Here is a 19,183-nt window from a genome sequence, read left to right on the forward strand (position 1 = left end):
TAGGGATGCGATACACCGCGACCTCACATGGTTTAACCCCTTAAGGACACATGACATGTGTGACATGTCATGATTCCCTTTTATTCCAGAAGTTTGGTCCTTAAGGGGTTAAAGATCTCTACGATGGCAAAACCAATCTGGATAGAACAGTGTCTCACTTATAACAACATCCCCTCGTGGGACATCTAGAGAGTAAAAACACTTTTAGCAGGCGATGGGAACGGGTCCTAGACAAGTCCTTCACCGACGCTCAATGAGAGAAGATACTAATACTTCACTACAAGTGCTCCCCTAGCACCAAATATCAGGAATCAAACAATAAGTTCCTAGAAATTTGGTACAGAACACCCGACAGTTTACATAGAATTTTCGCGACCGTACCCAATGTCTGCTGGAGATGCAGAGTGGAACCGGGAACGGTAACACATATATGGTGGGAATGCCAAAGCATAGAGACATTCTGGGAGGAAGTGAAGCTAAAGGTGGAAAAGATTCTTGGCAATATGGGACATCTAGATATGGAGACAGTCCTATTACACTCCACGTCGACAACTGTCGTAGCATACAAAAAAAATTGATCCTTTGACATCTACTAAACGCAGCCAAATCCTTGATTCCATTACACTGGAAGCAAAATACGACCCCTACGATAGGACAATGGATGGACAGGGTAGAAGAAATATACATGGCGAAGTCTCTCCAGGTCTCCCTGAATGGAACTGACGAGAAACATGTGGAGCGCTGGCGGCTGTGGCTGGTTTATGTTGCTGTGGGGGATGCGGGGGGAATGGGGGCAGCACAGTCTTAGAGGGTTGTGATGGACTGCTCCCGTTCTCCTCTGATTCACTTCCGTAGAAGAAGCTCTCCATGCACCCTAATTCCCACATCGCTTATTCCATATTACAAGATACATTATGAAATTATTTTGTGAGGGGGGAGATTTTATACCAAGAGTGGAATTCTTAGACCCTGGAGGGGGACCTCCACTCCACACATTAACACCCTATGCAACCAGGCCTGCTCTTACCTTTTTTTGTCCTCCTACTCCCCTCTCTTACCTTTTCCTCACCTCCCTCATTTTCTTTTCTCTTTCCCTCTTCTATTTTATACAATCGTTGCTTAGCAGGAAGAGGGTTTGGAGATTTTTTACTGGTTGACACGTGGCTGTCAGATACTCCATACACCAAATGATACATATTGTTCGCATTATATAATATATACCTCTGAGTCATTCTCCTCAGGTTATTGTTGGCTCACATGCGTACAACCTATCCACTAACTTGTAAAATGGATAACTTCTAGTTCTTTCTTGATTATAACTTTCACACTTCCTGTGGCTAAACCATGATGTACAAACAACATGCTGGAAATCTATTTGTAAGAATTTTATCGATCACTCTATGCTCTTATGATACTGTCTGTGAGACCTTTGTGTCCCTTCTACTCAAAACACCTTTGCCACATGTATATGCTCATCCTGGTTGCAGTCAATAAAAAACTTTGATTCCCAAAATAGCTGAACTGAATTTTTTTTTCAGAATTCACTGTCAATTCACTTTGAAATCTCAGTTAACTAAATAACCATGTTAATGTTGTGTTTCATATCTCATACAACACATGGGATGCCATATCTGGACTCATCCAGCTGAAGCATACAAGCCTGCCAATTAATTTTCTCCTGGTTTGGAGGCTGGTACCTCAGAACCTTTTGTGGGTTTTTTTCCCTGGTGTCGCCCTCTGTATATAGGCATCCCAGATTGGTGCTTGGTGATTTGGAAGGCATTCTGGACAATTCACATTACCAGTGATGCGCATGGTGTCACACCCCAACCTGGCCCTGACTTATCATACTGATCCCATATCTTCCAATAGTTCCTATCTTGAAACCTAAGTATTTAGATCATGCTCCACTACAAGTCTTGGGCAAATAATATATTTATATACCTTTTTCCGAGTTTCTGTTTCCGATCTTGTCTGTCTTTTGATATTTCAGACTGACTTCCTGTTGTGGTCAGTAACTGGACTATGAACATGCATGTAAATCAGTATCCTCAGTATCAATTTATTTTACAAAATATGATAATTCAAGGTAGGGTCCCAACTCATTGTGAAGGATGGCTATCCTGTTCCATGCATCTATATCCCATAGCCTAGAGCTTTGGAGCAATGTAGTCATTTTTCAAAACAGTAGGTTGGATGTGTCAGGGTGAGCCTTTAGTAAACAAATACCCAAGGCAAATATGAGGTATATGAGGACATGTGGCTCCTTCCTGTTTGCATACTTAATTAGCGGGGTTCCTGAGGTGGGATTCTATACTTCCCAATTAGAGTAGTCCCTGGAATTCCCATTCCTTATCGCAGCCCTCACTCCCTGTACATTTAATAAAGAAAGCGGTGGTAAATGATCACTGCTCTCATATGACATTTAGTTTTCACAAGGATTTTATCCTGGTGGTAGCCAGATACTTCTGTCCCATTTTGCTGCCATTCCAGTATCTTTAAATAAGACTCCGGTTTGTTTTGTTTATTTTTAGGTTGGTTAAAACAATTAGCTATTTAATGTGCTATTAAAAATACTAATTATATTAAAGTTAATTAAACTGTGATTTTAGCTCTAAAATAATTATTTTGTGAACAAGCCCTTATTGGGGCAGAACAATGAATCTTGTTATTTTTTATGCTATCCTCCCTTAATAGTTGTGGTTTTATTTGCAGTTCTGATGTTTCAACTTGCGAAACTAACAGTATGTTGGAGGTTGGGGGTTGTGTACAGACTGTCTGCTCTCATGTTTTAGGTACAAAGAGCTGTTTTTGACCTCAGATAATGGAAGCAGCCCCTTTGCTGCCATGTACAGGGTCACTGCACCAAACAATGTGAACACTATGTTTCTGCTTTTGGAATGTAAATATGCCCCAGGTGTCTAATAAGATGAGCATTACGCTTACTAGCCTAAGGTCGCAAAACTACAGCAAGTTAATTATTTACTAGGAACAAATAACATTTATTGAGATTGTTTGGGTTACTTTCTGTGAGGATTATATTGTAATGTAATTTAGGGTTATTTTTGTACAAATTCCATAGGGTTGAGATTGTATTAGTTTAGGTCCCCTGCCCCAAAATACAAGCATATAATAAACAAATCATTTGGGGGGGAAATTGATCTAAATTCACACTAACGTGTGAACAAAGGCGAAGAAGGCCCTGCTGGCTACACTTTGAACAAATCTTTGTCCTCTAATAAATATGAAGCATTACACCACCAGAGCAGAGCTGCAAGGGGATTAGATAGAAATTAGCACACCAACTGGCACAGGTAATAGCTATAATTGGCAAGCCATTGTTGGGTACTAGGTGACCTTTTAACTACTTTTGCTCTTCTCTAAATAATCTCACATTTTGAACAAACTCTGGATATTATTAGCAAGCACAGCAGGTCATACCCTACAACCAGAATTTATTGTTTTGCCAAAATTATAACAGATTGATGATAACCATAATATTTTATACCCATTTAGCCTATTTCGATGTCAATTGCAATTTTATCAGACACTTATTTCATACCCGGATACAATCAACATTAAGACTAATGGCTATCTATCCATCTGTGGTAACAATCCATAACTAATGGTTATCTATCCATCTGTGGTAACAATCCATAACATTTTCAGGTTAGAATACATTCAGAGTTATTGACTAAAGTAGAGATTCAAAGTGAGTTTCAAATTGAAGGCCCAATTGAACAGAAAGCATGGCTGACTTAGAGAATATCTCCAGTTTGGCTGTTTTGACCTTAAATTTGAAATGTTTATTTCACTTTAGTTAATAACCCTAATTTTATCATCTGTAATTAGCGCAATGCTGATTTTTATTTTTGGGAAAAGATGGGATTCAAATAACACCTATACATACAGAGACTATGATTTCCGTGGAAATGCACAGTCATTTACACCTGTCAGTCATTGTAGCACACCTGTAACATTCAAAGCATCATACACCTGCAGTGTGCTGTTTAGAGTATTCAACACTATACAAGCGTAGGCAGTCACTGCAAATACAGCTCAACAAACCCTATTGTCCTTAGTAACTGGCACAGCAGACAAAGATTGTAAAGGAAAAGGCATATACAATAAATTTGTATTTCGCACTCCATATAACTGTATACCGAGCAGAACACAGTTTCTTGGTGTTTGTACAAGGCATAGGCAACCTTCAGCACTCCAGATGTGTTGGACTACACCTCCCATGATGCTTTGTTAGCATTGTGGGTCTAAGAGCATTATGGGGGATGTAGTCCACAACATCTGGAGTGCCGACGGTTGCCTACCCCTTGTAGATCATACATGCACGTGTGCATGCTTCTATAGCATCAGTAAAACGAATAAATGAGGTTTTGCGTAGGGGATTCTATTTTGTGAACATAGTCTAACAGTATATAACACTGACTAGCGGCTGCTTCACAGCTGGCAGTGAGAAATTAAATAGTTAAACGGGAACAATCCCTTGCAGTGTGGGCAGAGCTTCAAGTGTAGGGGGAACCTCACACTATTAACTCTTTGCTTACAGACGATAATTGCAATGAAGGTAACTATATTCTTACTTGAACGTGCATAGAGGTAGACGATAACGCTGAATGACCTTCCTTGTCCCAAAAGCTTACAATCTAAGAAAAGGTGACCTTAACTAATAACACGAGTATCTATTTGGAACATACATTATGCACTTTTGGGTTACAACAAAAGCAGATAAGTACTTTTATATTCTAGATATAAGTGCAGAAAAAAATGAGCATCCTTGTCCCAAAAGCTTAAAATCTAAGCAAAACAGAGGTTTAACTAACAATATCAGCAGCTGTTTGGAATATACATTATGTACTATGTTTATAACAATAGCAGATATGTGCATTCATTCGAAAATAAAAACTGAAGTGCATCATAACATTGAAATAGCCTTTATATTGTCCCAAAAACGTGCATTCCTAGCAAAGTAACGTGTGTACTTAGGGGTTAGCTAGCTACCAAAAGTATATATATAAGTGCATTTTACTGTAATTATAAAAGGTAATATTGTGGGATTACTGACCTGGAACATGGGTGGCAACATCACGGAGAACAAAGCAAAAAAGAGCCAGCAGATGGATCCACATCCTGGCAGCTCAGACTGATCAGATTGGAATTGGATGGCTAGCGAGTCATTCTGTAGAACTGGTCCTCAGCCTGGACTTTAATGTTTGCTGTGCTTAGTAGTAGTCAGTGTGGGGTGCTATTGTGCATGTGGAATGTTTGATGAGGAATGTTTGCTGACCTCTGTGAGCTAGTGTTGATACATGTGTGCTTTGTTAGTAGTGTGCAGTGCTGTGTATATACTGGTGTGCGTGTGATGGGTAGCATGGGAGGGATTTGCCTGTAGTGTGTCCCTGCTTACACATTCCCCTTTTGTCACAGCCGGTGTTCCAGTCCTGCTCCCTGGTGACAGATTATATCCCTCAACCGTGGGATCCTCCAACTCTTTGTCTCTTGTCATCTGTTTCTTGTCTACTACTTCAAACTTCACAGATCCTCCTCTAGTACAGCCCTCTATCTTGTCGCCCAGCCCACACCCTATCTACTACATTAATTTCACCTCAAGTTACAAATACAATTCACTCCCCCACCTCTATAAGTCTCATACTAACTTTAATTCTCATGTTAAATTTAATTATCTTTCCTTTTCCTCTGCAAATACCCCAACCACCTCACACTTTATTGCTACCCGAGAAGCTTGCTGTTCTGTCCTCGATTCACATAGGGATAAGTGCCCTCTCACCCAATGTATTGTTGATGGCTGAAATTGGAGTTTTGTCCTGAAGCTGTGGCGGCATCTAGTGATGCTTCTCGGAAAAACAGTGCAAATCATTTTGCAGGCAGATCTTTCAAAATCTGTGCTATTAGCCCGCTGGTCAATTTCCACTAGCCATGAGGGCCAATGACCCAAAGCCCACAACCATCATGCTGTGGGTAGGGGCATGTCTCCTAAACAGTTAACAGTCAGCATTAATTCTCCAGCCTAAGAAGTGGATTGTTCTAATCTAATAATGAGAATACATGGATATATGTTTCTGCTATTGAGAATAAGTGGGGACCTGTCTATGCTCTTAATTGGTAAACCAGCTCACAACTGTGCAACTATTGCTGTCCAGTCACTAAAGGGCCCATCCAATTAGCAGTGGAATAGGGCCTTTAATATAGTAACAGAGGACATATTAGTTGTACCTACCATGCCCTCATACAAGTGAGTCAAAATAAAAATTATCTGGAAGGAGACTTGCTTCCATCTATGGTGGCAGGTAACAATACACCAAATATTGTGGGGGTACCTGCCACGAGTCCCTACACAGAGACACTGGGTGGTGCTGAAATATCATTAAGGGGAGGAATGTCCGTTGATCCTACATGCCCTCATCCACAATTTCACATTCCATTGGTCAAGGAGTAACGTAAAGAAACAATTTATTCCAAAAATGGGTGGTGGGATCACTATTTAGAACATGGATCACCAATGAAACCATGCATGCATTTGTTTTGCTGCATGTTGTCATTGGGGGTATATCTAAAAAGAGTTTAAAAATGCTACAGATCTTATGTCTGCAGCCTTTGCAAGCCTTCCTGTTCTTCACAAAAAGTACAGATTTATATAGAAACTGGTGAAATGAACCTTGCTACACCCCTTGGTGGTCAATCAGCTAAATGGTCCTGTTACTTACTGGTTGTTTAGTTTAATGGATCTAAAAGCAAGAGGCAGCAATTGTTCAGAGCACCTGCCTTGCAAAGACTTCTTGTTGCGCTGCATTGGGAAGTCTGTGATTGAACAATCACAGACAGTTTGGGATAGGTTGGAAGGGGAGGGCTTGCAAAAGCAGCAGACAAGAGATATGCAGCTTTTGCAAACTGTTTGTAGCTATACCCCCAATAAGGAAAATGCATAACTGAATCCAGGCAAGTTTTCTTTGGGGTTATATATGCTAAACAGTGGTTTTGATTTTATTTTTTGTATTTGTGCATTGGAGTGTCCTTTTAATTATAAAAGTGCAGATTTCTCATATAAATCTGCATGTTTTAAAACTGAAATTAAAGTAGTATACTCTTTACCCGTAAAGCACTTCAGCAAGCTGAACTTCTTTATGGCTGTGAAATGGCCCTTTAACACTGGCAACTCATGGCAGCATGGCGAGTGCTAAGGAATTATTTTATCCTACCATAGTTATCTGGGGCTCAGGTAAATAGCCAGAATTTTCGTAATTTGGTTCTAGATTTGAAAAATCTAGATTTCTCTAATTTGATTATGAATCTTAGTGGTTCAGTTGCATATGGACAGGCTGAATTCAGGCTACATTCAATCTAAATTAGTGGCTGTATTGCGAAATATGGACATACAGATATTTTGCAGTTCAAACAGAATTTGATATTTATGCTTCAAGGAATAACACTGTAATGAGATTATTCACTACAGTCCAAATGTTCACACGATTAGGAAATCTCTGTTAAAATGACTGAACTTTTAAACAAATTTATAATGGGCAAAACATTTTCATTGGGTTAAAGCAGTGTGTGAATAATAAATATATGTATATATATATAATCATTATTTTGTATTTTATATTGCTCTGTGATAATTTAATTGGATGCTTTAATTGGAGCTTATTTACATAGTACTTCATTTTTGGCATAAAACTGACAAAATGTGGTTCTTCAGAGCATGTCAGAATAAAAAAATCGAAGAAAATAAGCAAACTATGCAATTTCTCCAAATTTCACATGGTTATCTCAACATTTTCACCAGATTGAAGTCTCAGTATGCAATTAATGTAGAAATTATTCAGACTTTTGGCCTTACATTTTTCAATCCACTGTTTAGTGAATTAAGCCCTATTTCAAAGGCAAAGCAATCTATATTTGTAGGCATGGGCGTAGGAACCCCCAAAAATCTGGGGGGAATAGCATTTTTACTCGCCGGGTATATTCTTATTCCGTAAACTAGGAGTTGTTTATCCCATTGTACAGCGCTACAGAATTTGCAGTCGCTATATAAATGATTAAATAATAACATTAAAGGGTCACTACAGGGAAGGGGTTTTACTTACCCGGATACAGCGCCGGGATCCTCCTGATTAAAACCACCCCTACCCTTCCCATGAATATTAGAACCACCCCTACCCCTTCCATGCACAAAAGAACCCCACCTACCCCTTCCACGCATATTAACCCCCTACCCCTTCCATGCATATTAGTACCCCCCTAACCCCTTCCATGCATATTAGTACCCCCTAATCCCCTCCATGCATATTAGTACCCCCTAACCCCTTCCATGCATATTAGTACCCCCTAATCCCTTCCATGCATATTAGTACCCCCTAACCCCTTCCATGCATATTAGAACCCACCCTACCCCTTCCATTCATATTAGTACTCCCCTAACCCCTTCCAATAATTTTTGTACCTCCCCTCTCCTCCCACCCATATTAGTAGCCCCCCTAAACCCTTCCAATTATTTTTCTACCTACCCCTCTCCCCCTATCCTTATTAGTAGCCCCCCTAACCCTTTCCAATTATTTTTCTGCCATGTTAACTAACGCCAGTGCTGGAGTGCCGCCGTGTTTACATTAAAAGGCCTGCAGGGACAGGCTATAGACACCATAACCACTACATTAAGCTGCAGTGGTTCTGGGGACTATAGTGTTTCTTTAATATGAGATTAATTAGAGATTAGTGCCACGAATAATATACTAGATTGCCTACTTACAACCAGATGAGGATGATGATGGGCTCTAGCTGCAGTCTAGCTCCACTGGTCTGGTGTAGAACAGGCTCTCTGGAGGCTGTTTGTAACTGTGGTCACAAAAATCAATGTTCTGGGAGAACGGGAAGCAGCTCCATTTTTTGGGGGCCCTTTACACAGCTCAAGGTCTGGATCCCAGGGTCCACCTTCATGTTCCACCAATGAGTTTGCTCACAGGGGGTGGAGTGTGTAGGGGATGTCCTGATATGTGTGTAAGGAATGCATTGTGTGAATCTGTGTTTGTATGTGTAAGGGCTGCAAGGTGTGTTTCTGTGTATGTACGGGATGCAGTGTGTGCGTCTGTAAGGGGTGCATTGAGTGTGTGTACAGGGTGCATTGAGTGTGTGTAAGGAATGCATTGTGTGTTTCTGTGTGTGTAAGGGTTGCATGATTGTGTGATTGTGTGTGTGTGTGTGTGTGTGTGCACGGGGTGCATTGAGTGTGTGTAAGGAATGCATTGTGTTTCTGTGTGTGTAAGGGTTGCATGATTGTGTGATTGTGTGTGTGTGTGATGGATGTCAATCTCTCTCCCTCCCTTGTCACTCTCTTTCTCCCCCTCCCTCCCTCCCTTGTCACTCTCTTTCTCTCCCTCCCTCCCTCCCTTGTCACTCTCTTTCTCCCCCTCCCTCCCTTGTCACTTTCTTTCTCCCCCTCCCTCCCTTGTCACTCTTTCTCCCCCTCCCTTGTCACTCTTTCTCCCCCTCCCTTGTCACTTTCTTTCTCCCCCTCCCTCCCTTGTCACTCTCTTTCTCCCCCTCCGTCCCCCCTTGTCACTCTCTTTCTCCCCCTCCCTCCATTGTCACTCTATTTCTCCCTCCCTTGTCACTCTCTTTCTCCCCCTCCCTCCCTTGTCACTCTCTTTCTCCCCCTCCCTCCCTCCCTCCCTCCCTTGTCACTCTCTTTCTCCCCCTCCCTCCCTCCCTTGTCACTCTCTTTCTCCCCCTCCCTCCCTTGTGATGTAGAATTATTAAAAAATCTTTATTGAACTTGTATTGAATTATTGTACTAACTCCATTTTAACCTGACATTGAGACAAATCCTCCATTTTGTCCTCATAACCTGACTTCTCCATTTTAAAACTACATTACATGACAGAATTTCCCAGCACATCTAACACAATGGACAAAGACTGTATTTTCTATAAAGACATGACTAACTCAGAAACTGCTGAATTTCCCCTAACTCGCAACATAGTATAATTTGAAGGCCATGAGAACACTGTATTAATGAAATGTTCTATTCATAAGAGACCTTGCACCTGACCACAAGACCTGACATCACTGACTGTGTAAAATGACGCTCAAGCCCCCCTTTCCACCGAGTAAACCTCATGCTAGGGAAGATGGCGCTTGAGCCCCCTGTCCCCACCCGTGTCCAAAACAATACCACCTCTCGGTGGGTGGACACTTAGCTAACCACTTAGTTTTTGAGCCAATTAATTATATTGATAGGTGGACACTAACCCAGACACTTAACAATTAATCCAATTAATGATGTTTATTTACTGATATCTTGATAATCAATGATGACGCAAAATGCCTCTTAAAAGGGCCTGCGAGCCCGTTCTTGCTTCACTTGCCAATAAATTTCCTCGAAGTTATTTTAACCTGAACTCCGTGTGTCAGTCTGAATTACTTCAGCGTATATACGCAATTCAATTTTCTTTAATTTGGACAGGAACAGATAGACATTTAAACATCTTTGTTTACTGCTAAAAAGTACCATAACAACTTTGGCGCCCAACGTGGGGCACCGGGCTATGTCTGGCCGGTGAGCCGTCCTAAGGAAGACGCTGTTGGACGGAGGAATCCGGGGGGAAGGAAAGGAGACTGATCACCTCCAGGTACACGATAGAGACTTCTGCAGAGCCACCGGTATGTTCCGGCCCCTTTGATTGACCCGTCCACGTGTCTGTGACTGCTTCCCGGGAGGACATCAAAGACAGGTAAAATCTTGCCCGGTGTCTCGTTACTCACTTGTTTACCTGCATTTAGTCTATCTGTTGCCTGGGTGTGTTTGAATTGTTTGCCTGTTTCCCCTTTTTGGGATAAAGGGGGGTGGACCTGCGGGGGTTTTGCCTGGGGTCCTCTGTTTGCCTGTTTTCCCCTTTTTGGGATAAAGGGGGGTGGACCTGCGGGGTTTTTGCCTGGGGTCCTCTGTTTGCCTGTTTGCTTGTTTACCCCTTTTGGGTTAAAGGGGGGTGGACCCGGGGGATTTGCCTGGAGTCCTGTTGCCTCTTTACTCCTTTTAGGAGCCACGTGGCTGTGGCTGTAGGGAAAAAGGGGGGTTGACCTGTGGAAGTTTTCCTGGGGGTCTTCTTTGCCTGTTTACCTCTTTTAGGAGCCTCGTGGCTGTGGCTGTATGGAAAAAGAGGGGTGTTGGATCTGTGGAGATTGTGTAGACTCATAGTTTCCTGGGTATCCTTCTGGTGTCACTTTGATAGCCTAGCTAGCCTCATTGTGCACATAACTCTGCTTGCAGAGAGGTGGTACCCTCCAGCTTTGAGCGCTGAGCTGGAGTCATTCCAATTGTTATTTGTGGTGCGTGGATTCGGGCAGGCATTGCTGTCTTCATCACCACGGGGTAGTGGGACTTATGAGTGGGTTTCATAGGGGCACTACGAGTGTGAGGATAGAGGTGGCCACTCTTAGTGGACTGCTGTAACGAGGGAGGCTTACGGATCTCGGACCGGTGTCAGTTGTTTTCCGTGGCCGCTGGTAGTGAGACTTGAGGAAGTCGTTCTCCGAGCGGGGACACTACGAGGTTGAGGGAGGTGACCTCGGTCACACGAGTAAAGGAAAGGATTACTGTTGATTTTATTTGAACTGTGATGCATGCACTGTATTTCAATTGTATTGTTGTCTTGTTTGTTTAATTAGGAGTCATTCAAACTCCTGTGTCTGTCTCTAAGGATTTCTCCTTACCTTTTTACCTTCTCTACACTTCCTATATTATTACTCTATCCACTCCTATTTCTCTTGATAGAGAAGTGATTGGTCACACACTTCTCACCTCGCTCCAATCCGTGTCTACCACCCCGGGTAGGCGGATTCAGTGACTAGTCTACGTTTTGGGAAGACGCACTTGAGGGGGGACCCACCCTTCCTCGAGTGGCAGTCGAGCATTGTAGACGTTCTTGTTCATTTTCCTTTTCTTTCCCTATATCTAGGACGCTGGTGTAGGGGGAGGGGGAATATGGGACAGGAATTGAGTAAGCCCGGTAGGGGCTGGCTCGCATGTGATTTAGTTGAAGACAGAGAGGGAGAGGAGATGGTTAAAGGTGTTGAAAGAATTGCTAAAGTGTGTAAAATTGCTGTGCCTTCATGTGGTAGATTGCAGCCAGAAAGCTGGCGTAGATTACTGACAGAGAAGAAAGGCAAGCTCACAGATAACGATTTATTAAAGACTGCTGAAGCGTGGTACAGAGTAGCGAAGGCTATTCAGCAGGAAGGTTGGGTTGAGGAAGAAATAAATCACAAAGGTGTGAAATTGTTTGTGTATCATAATAACTGTGTTGCTGGGGTATTCCCTCAGCCAGCGCCCCAAAATGGCGCCCAGGGGATGTCTATCCCCAAGGTTCAGTCAGCAATAGGTGATAGCCAGCTGACTATGTTCCCCACTCCCAATCCTCCCGATGCCCATCCCGTCACCTCCCCTGTCTGCCCGGTCCTGAATTCTGATGGATCTTTCTTTTCCCCTTCCCCATCCCTAACATTCCCATCATCCTCATCCATCCTTACGCTATCTTCTGTACCTAGTCCTAATATTTCCTCTGCCATTTCTTCTCTACACTCTCTCTCCGTTGATAACCCTACCCTCCCATCTGCATCCGCCCAGCTAACTAACCCCTCCTCCCTTGCTGCTGCCAATCCTACTACACCTGCTCCGGCTCCTCCTACTACACCCACCCCTACCAATTCCTCTCCGTCCTCTTCTGTACCCGCCCCTACCCCGGCCCAATATCCCACCTCCTTCCCAAATCCCCACCCAACTCTCCTGCCCTCCCCAGCCTGGCCATACCCTTTCCCATATCCCATGGCCCTGCCCTATCCAAATTATCCATACCCCCTTCCCCAAGCCACTCCCCAGGTTCCGGTCATGCCCAGTCCGGCACAGTCTGCCCCGGATGTGCCCACATCCAACATGGCCGCCACTTCTTCCCTTAACCCCAATGCAGCTTCCTTTCACGCCCCCAATATGGCGGCCCCCAGTCATTCAGCACCCCTGATGCCGGTACTTCCCGGTGACTACTTATCCCAAGACTATGACCCGCTAGCCACCCCCGCATCTGGGACTCCCTCCCATCCCCCGGTTCTGTCACCTCAAGCGGGCCCCTCACGTAGAAGGGCCCAGATCGTAGAAATAGAGGAGGAAGAGGATGACAGGGTATCCCAGGACTCATTGGAGGCTGCGGGAGCCTCAGCCTACCGTTCCATCGATGATCCTTTTGGACACAAGGGTCGGGGAGAACGGGCCCCTCCTAAATATGTTGCCTTTAACCCCACTCAAGCTAGTGCTTTAATGAAATCACTCCCTGACCCAGAAAAGCAGCCTATGCCTTTTTACCGAGGGATAGTTCAAATTCAAAAGACTTATTCCGCCGCATGGCGTGATTTACTGAGCATTTGTGCTATTAAAGCAGGGGATGCATATTGGCCCAGCATGGCCCGCCACCTCAGTACAGATCTGCTCACCAGTGATGTTGATTACCCCTCCGGAGTAACTTTTTGCAACCAATTGAGAGAATGGGCTAAGGACAAACTTGCAGATCAGGCTGCTGGCCTTACTGATATTATACAAGATAAAGGAGAATCAGTGGAAAGGTTTCATGCAAGACTGTATCAAATGTTTACAGATTTGGGGTTTGATCTTACTGATAAGATTCATTCACAAATGCTGTCTGGTGCATTTGTCCAAGGTGTTAAAGACTCCATACGCAAGGGAATCATTGCTGCACGCCCTGAATATAAGGTTGTTCCTCTGGATACTTTACTCTTAGTTGCTAGGGGTCTGGAATCTGCCCAGACCCCCAGAAGGCCCAGTTCCGCTCCTCTTATGGTGTCCCGCACCACCCCTGTTCCCAAAGGCACCAAACCAGAGGATGGATATTGCTTTAATTGCAAGGCTAAAGGACATTTTAAAAATGATTGCCCAAAACCTAAAAGAGAGCCAAGAAAGCCGTTCAAGCCTGCCCCGGCCCCCAAGGCCGAGACAACGGTTCCAATAGTTGAGGAACCTGATGATTAGGAAATTGGCAAGCCTGTGTCTGTAACCCCTGTCATGGCAGTGTCTACAGGGGATAAGGGGGGGCCACTTGCTACAGTGACTTTACCCATTGAGGGCCAACCAACCACATTTCTTGTTGACACAGGTGCAGCCCGAAGTGTTCTGCGAGAACAAGACCTGCCAGACCCATCTTTTCTGTCAAATATTGATGTCTCTTGTGTTGGAGTGGATGGCCAGCCAAGACACAGTCCTTTAACAACTCCACTACGAGTTGGCACTAGCCTGCTTGCTCGTTTTGTGGTATCCTCCACATGCCCAATTAACCTGTTAGGCGCTGATGTCCTCTCACGCCTGCAGGCATCTATCACCTTCACTCCAGATGGACAAGTAGAAATGTCTACACCTCTATCTGAATCAGACACCTCAGCCTTGTGCTCCCTACCTCTGATGCTGCATTTAGAAGGACCTCGTAGGGAAGCAGCAGAACCAAGGTCCAATTTCCCAGATGTGTTAAAAACACAGGTGCCTGCTAAATTATGGTCCTCAGGCCCAGAGGACATAGGTCACCTAAATGTCCCACCTGTGGTGGTGAAGCTTATTCCAGGAGCTAAGTTACCAAGAAAACCACAATATCCTTTAAAACCAGCACAGGCTGCAGCCATTTCTATTCAAATCAAAGCACTCTTAGAGAAGGGTGCTCTAGTGAAATGTAAATCAGAATGTAATACTCCATTATTTCCTGTGAAGAAGAAAACTCCAAAAGGTGAGCCAGAGAAGTACAGGATGGTTCAGGATCTCCGTGCTGTCAATGAAGCAACTGTCCTGGACACCCCTCTTGTACCAAACCCTCACACTCTGCTCTCTGGAGTCCCACCATCTGCAAAGTACTTCACGGTCATTGACCTGGCTAATGCCTTCTTCAGTGTTCCACTGGACCCAACCTGTAAATACCTGTTTGCTTTCACCCATGAAATGCAACAGTATACCTGGACTGTCATGCCCCAAGGGGCACAAAATTCTCCAAGTCAATTTGCAAGAGCCATGTGCACCATCCTTGACCCATGGCAAGCTGAACACCCAGAAGTTGTTTTGCTCCAGTATGTGGATGATTTACTGCTCTGTGGAGATGATATACCCACTACTGAAAAGTGTTCAATTAGTCTCCTTTGCTATTTGGCAGAACAAGGATGCAAAGCTTCACTCCTCAAGCTGCAATTCTGCCAACCTTCAGTAATTTTCCTTGGTCATTGCCTATCTCAAGGTACCAGACACCTTACTCGGGACCGGGTAAGGGCAGTACTGGATATCCCACCTCCAAGGACTTCAAAATCTCTTCATGCCTTCTTAGGCCTCATTTCCTACTGCAGAGCATGGATCCCAGAAGCCTCTCTGCTTATGCAACCTCTCTATGATGCACTCAAGTCAGACCCATTCTGCCTGACCAATGAAGCTCTGGATAATTTCAAATCCCTTAAACGTGCCATAGCTTCTGCTCCTGCCTTGGGCCTCCCAGACTATACCAAACCTTTCAAATTATTTGTCTCTGAAAGACAAGGCCATGCTACAGGAGTTCTTACCCAAACTAATGACTTAAGAGGCCGCCAGAGGCCTATTGGATATTTCTCATGTCAACTGGCCAGAGGGACCCCTTCCTGCCTTAGGGCTGTTTTTGCTGCAAGAGAACTCATTGAAAGAACTGCAGACCTAGTCCTCGGCCACCCTCTGGTTGTTTTGGCCCCTCATGACATCTCTGCCATTATCAACCAAGTCCAGCTCAAGCACGTGTCTCCTGCCAGACACCTGCGCCTACAATGTCATCTTCTTCTGCCTGACAACATTTCCATACAAAGATGTCAAGTTCTTAATCCATCCACTCTTCTTCCACTCCCTGAGGGGGGTATCTACTATGGGTTTATCACGGATGAAACCTACATCTACCTTCTCTGTGGGTGTATCAAGAAAATGCATCCAGATTTAACATTTTATGAAGAAAAGACACCTCTCTGTGAAGGCCCGGATTATGCCTTCTGTACCATGTGGTACAAGCCAAACATTACTCCTGAACCTTGCTATGAAGATGAGCTTTATCACTGGATTGATGTGAAGCTCACTGCTCAAGATTTCTATTGTGACTCTGAAGGCAATAGCATGGTTCTGATCCAACTACCTCCAGAACCTGTACCGTCATTGGGATACTGCTATTCCACATATTCCCGTTACCAAGTTGAAAACAAGGTCATGGAATGATCTTGGGCCCATGGCAAAATTATGGGCCACCATGGATGAATCACAGCTACAGGAAAATGGTATTGCCAAATACCCAACAACTGATCTTCTTGAAGCATGGCCACGCCATTTCCTGGAAAAAGAATTTCAAGACCTGGTCATAGTGAATGATTATGACCCAGAAACACCTCATGACTGTTTTGAACAAATGAAAATGGAAACAGTGCACTTACCAACTGTGCATGAGAATCCATTACCAGATCCAGATTTTACCCTGTTTGTGGACGGTTCAAGGTATGCTGATGAAGAAGGAAAATACCATACAGGGTATGCCGTAACCACAACAGATGAAGTTATCAAATCATCATCTTTACCGCCAGCAATGTCTGCGCAAGAAGCTGAATTACAAGCCCTGACTTCAGCATGCAAAATTTCCGAAGGAAAACGTGCCAACATCTATACAGATTCAAGATATGCTCTGGGTGTGGCACATGACTTCGGCCTCATTTGGAAGACAAGAGGATTTCTTACCACCGCCAGTACACCAGTCAAACACAGCTATGCAATCAAGGAACTAATGGATGCCCTCCTACTCCCTGAAGAAGTGGCCGTTTTGAAAGTCAAGGCACATGGGAAGTTGGATACAGATGAAGCAAAGGGCAACCATTTGGCTGACCAGGCCGCTAAGCAAGCAGCCAGAGATTTGCAGGAAGTGGATGAAGAAGTGTCCGGACAAGAAGAAGAAGTTCCTATTTTTGCTCTGCAAACCCTTCCTACTGATTTAAGAATTTTGCGAGAACAGCAAGCAGGAATTACCCCTGAAGAAATCCAGAAATGGAAGAAGAAAGGAGCTATCCTAAAGGACGGAATATATTACAACAACTTTAAATTCTGCCTTCCCAAAAATTTATATCCAGCAGTTGTCCAATGGGCACATGGGCCTGCACACCTGTCAAAAGACTTAATGGCCGCCCTCATACAAAAGTATTATGAAGCACCTGGAATCATAACATTGATCAACAGCTTCTGCAGGGCCTGTGTCATTTGTGCAAAATGCAATCCAGGAAAACCAATCAAAGTGCCTTCAAAACACCTGGCAAAACCCATGTACCCATTCCAGAGAATTCAAATTGACCATATCCAAATGCCCAAGAGTGGGCCTCATGAATATGCACTAGTAATAGTGGACATGTTCTCAGGCTGGCCAGAAGCCTACCCAGTGGCCAATATCACTGCAAAAACAACCGCAAGACGCCTACTTACAGATATTGTATGTAGATTCGGACTTCCAGAAGTAATTGAAAGTGATCAGGGCCCAGCTTTTACAGCAACAGTGACTAAAGAAATTTGGACTGCTCTGGGGGTGACCCTAGCCTTTCACACCCCTTACCACCCACAAAGTAGTGGTAAAGTAGAGCGCATGAACGGCACTTTAAAAGCCAGAATGTTAAAAATGTCACAAGAAACAAAGATGCCCTGGCCAGAAAGCCTGTCAATAGCTTTATTCAGCGTTAGGCACACACCTAGAGGGAAGCACTCATTATCCCCATATGAGATTCTATTTGGGACAGCACCCAGACTAGGTTGTTATTATCCGCAACAGTTACAGCTTCAATCAGATGTTTTAGTAGACTATGTAACTGAACTTGCAAGTGCCTTAAACAAAATACATGCCCAAGTTTTCTCTTCAATTCCAGATCCCGATTTGGATACAGGTACCCACAACCTGCTTCCCGGAGATTGGGTTCTGGTTAAGAAATTTGTGCGGAAAAATACCCTGGAACCAAGATTTGACGGTCCATTCCAGGTTCTCCTGATCACCGCAACCTCCGTCAAATTGGCCGGCAGGCCACATTGGATCCACGCTTCCCACTGCAAGAAGTCTCCTGCCCCAGAGGAAGCAGATACCGCACAAGCATGTACCTCTGGTACATCATCTCCTTAATTAGTTCAATTAAGGCCCAGCAAGTAGCCATCACCAAAGATATTAGTGGGTATACCTTCTGGTATAATTCATCATGTACCCACGTGGCTACTTATACCTTAGATTATTGTGACATCGTAGAATGCCCATTCCCTACATCACAAATTCAGAATATCTATAGAGATATCCCTCATGCGAAAGACCCATATGTTTGTGTAGTTGACAAACAATGGGGGCACAATTGTGACCATTGGGGGGCGGCGGGATGGAATGCCGGGCCTGCCTGGGGTTACAAACCAAAAAGTGCCTTATCTAAAGTAGATGATCATGGTAGATCCCTTCTCCAGAGAATGACTTTGAGAAAGCCTGGGGGGGGGGTACACCAATGAAATTAATCCTTAATATTGAGCATCCAAGTCCAACAGATGCAGACCAATATGTAATGGGGATGTATTGGAAAAAGGGTTCCTACCACAAGTTAGGGCATTTCTACCTCAAAGATATGTGCAACTCTTCTGAGTGGCAAGGGGCCACTCATATGGTCCCTAACCCATTAAAACCACACATCCAGACCTTTCAAGACATGATGGCCATTGCTAACCCCACCTTTGAAGATACCATGGCCGCTGAAACAGGTTTTAATGATGTTAACCTATGGTTAGAATGGATGAAATATAATGCTAATAAGCATAACAGAACCGCATGCTATGTGTGTGGCGGTGCCCGGCCTCACCTGGGCACTGTGCCTTTAACCCTGCCAGTAGATATAGAAGAATGTGTTTTGAGTCTTTTTGCCTATCACTACGATTTCAACAGGTCCATATGTAAAGCATGGACAGTAGAGTATCCTCTTCTAACCAAGGATGTCAAACCCCCAGATGGTATTACAGTATATAAAGGTAACTACACTTGTTATGCTAATTATGATGGAATTGGTAAATTCTTGGGTAACTTCTCTAAGGGGTATTGTGCTACCTACAGGGCCGTCTTTAACA

The 19,183-nt window shown here is 43.9% G+C and overlaps 1 protein-coding gene across 2 annotated transcripts in view; it reads right to left on the minus strand.

The window, feature by feature from the left end:
* Nucleotides 1–5,525, minus strand: part of LOC134603081 (A disintegrin and metalloproteinase with thrombospondin motifs 7-like) — a 68,716-nt gene extending 63,191 nt beyond the window's left edge. For both annotated transcript variants that reach the window (XM_063448708.1, XM_063448709.1), the window contains exon 1: nt 5,081–5,525. In XM_063448708.1, coding sequence (XP_063304778.1) covers nt 5,081–5,144 — 64 coding nt within the window. In that variant the 5' untranslated portion in view covers nt 5,145–5,525. The remainder of the gene's footprint in view (nt 1–5,080) is intronic.
* Nucleotides 5,526–19,183: the final 13,658 nt, after the last annotated feature.

Source organism: Pelobates fuscus, chromosome 3 (assembly GCF_036172605.1).
Source record: "Pelobates fuscus isolate aPelFus1 chromosome 3, aPelFus1.pri, whole genome shotgun sequence".
Lineage (NCBI taxonomy): Eukaryota > Metazoa > Chordata > Amphibia > Anura > Pelobatidae > Pelobates > Pelobates fuscus.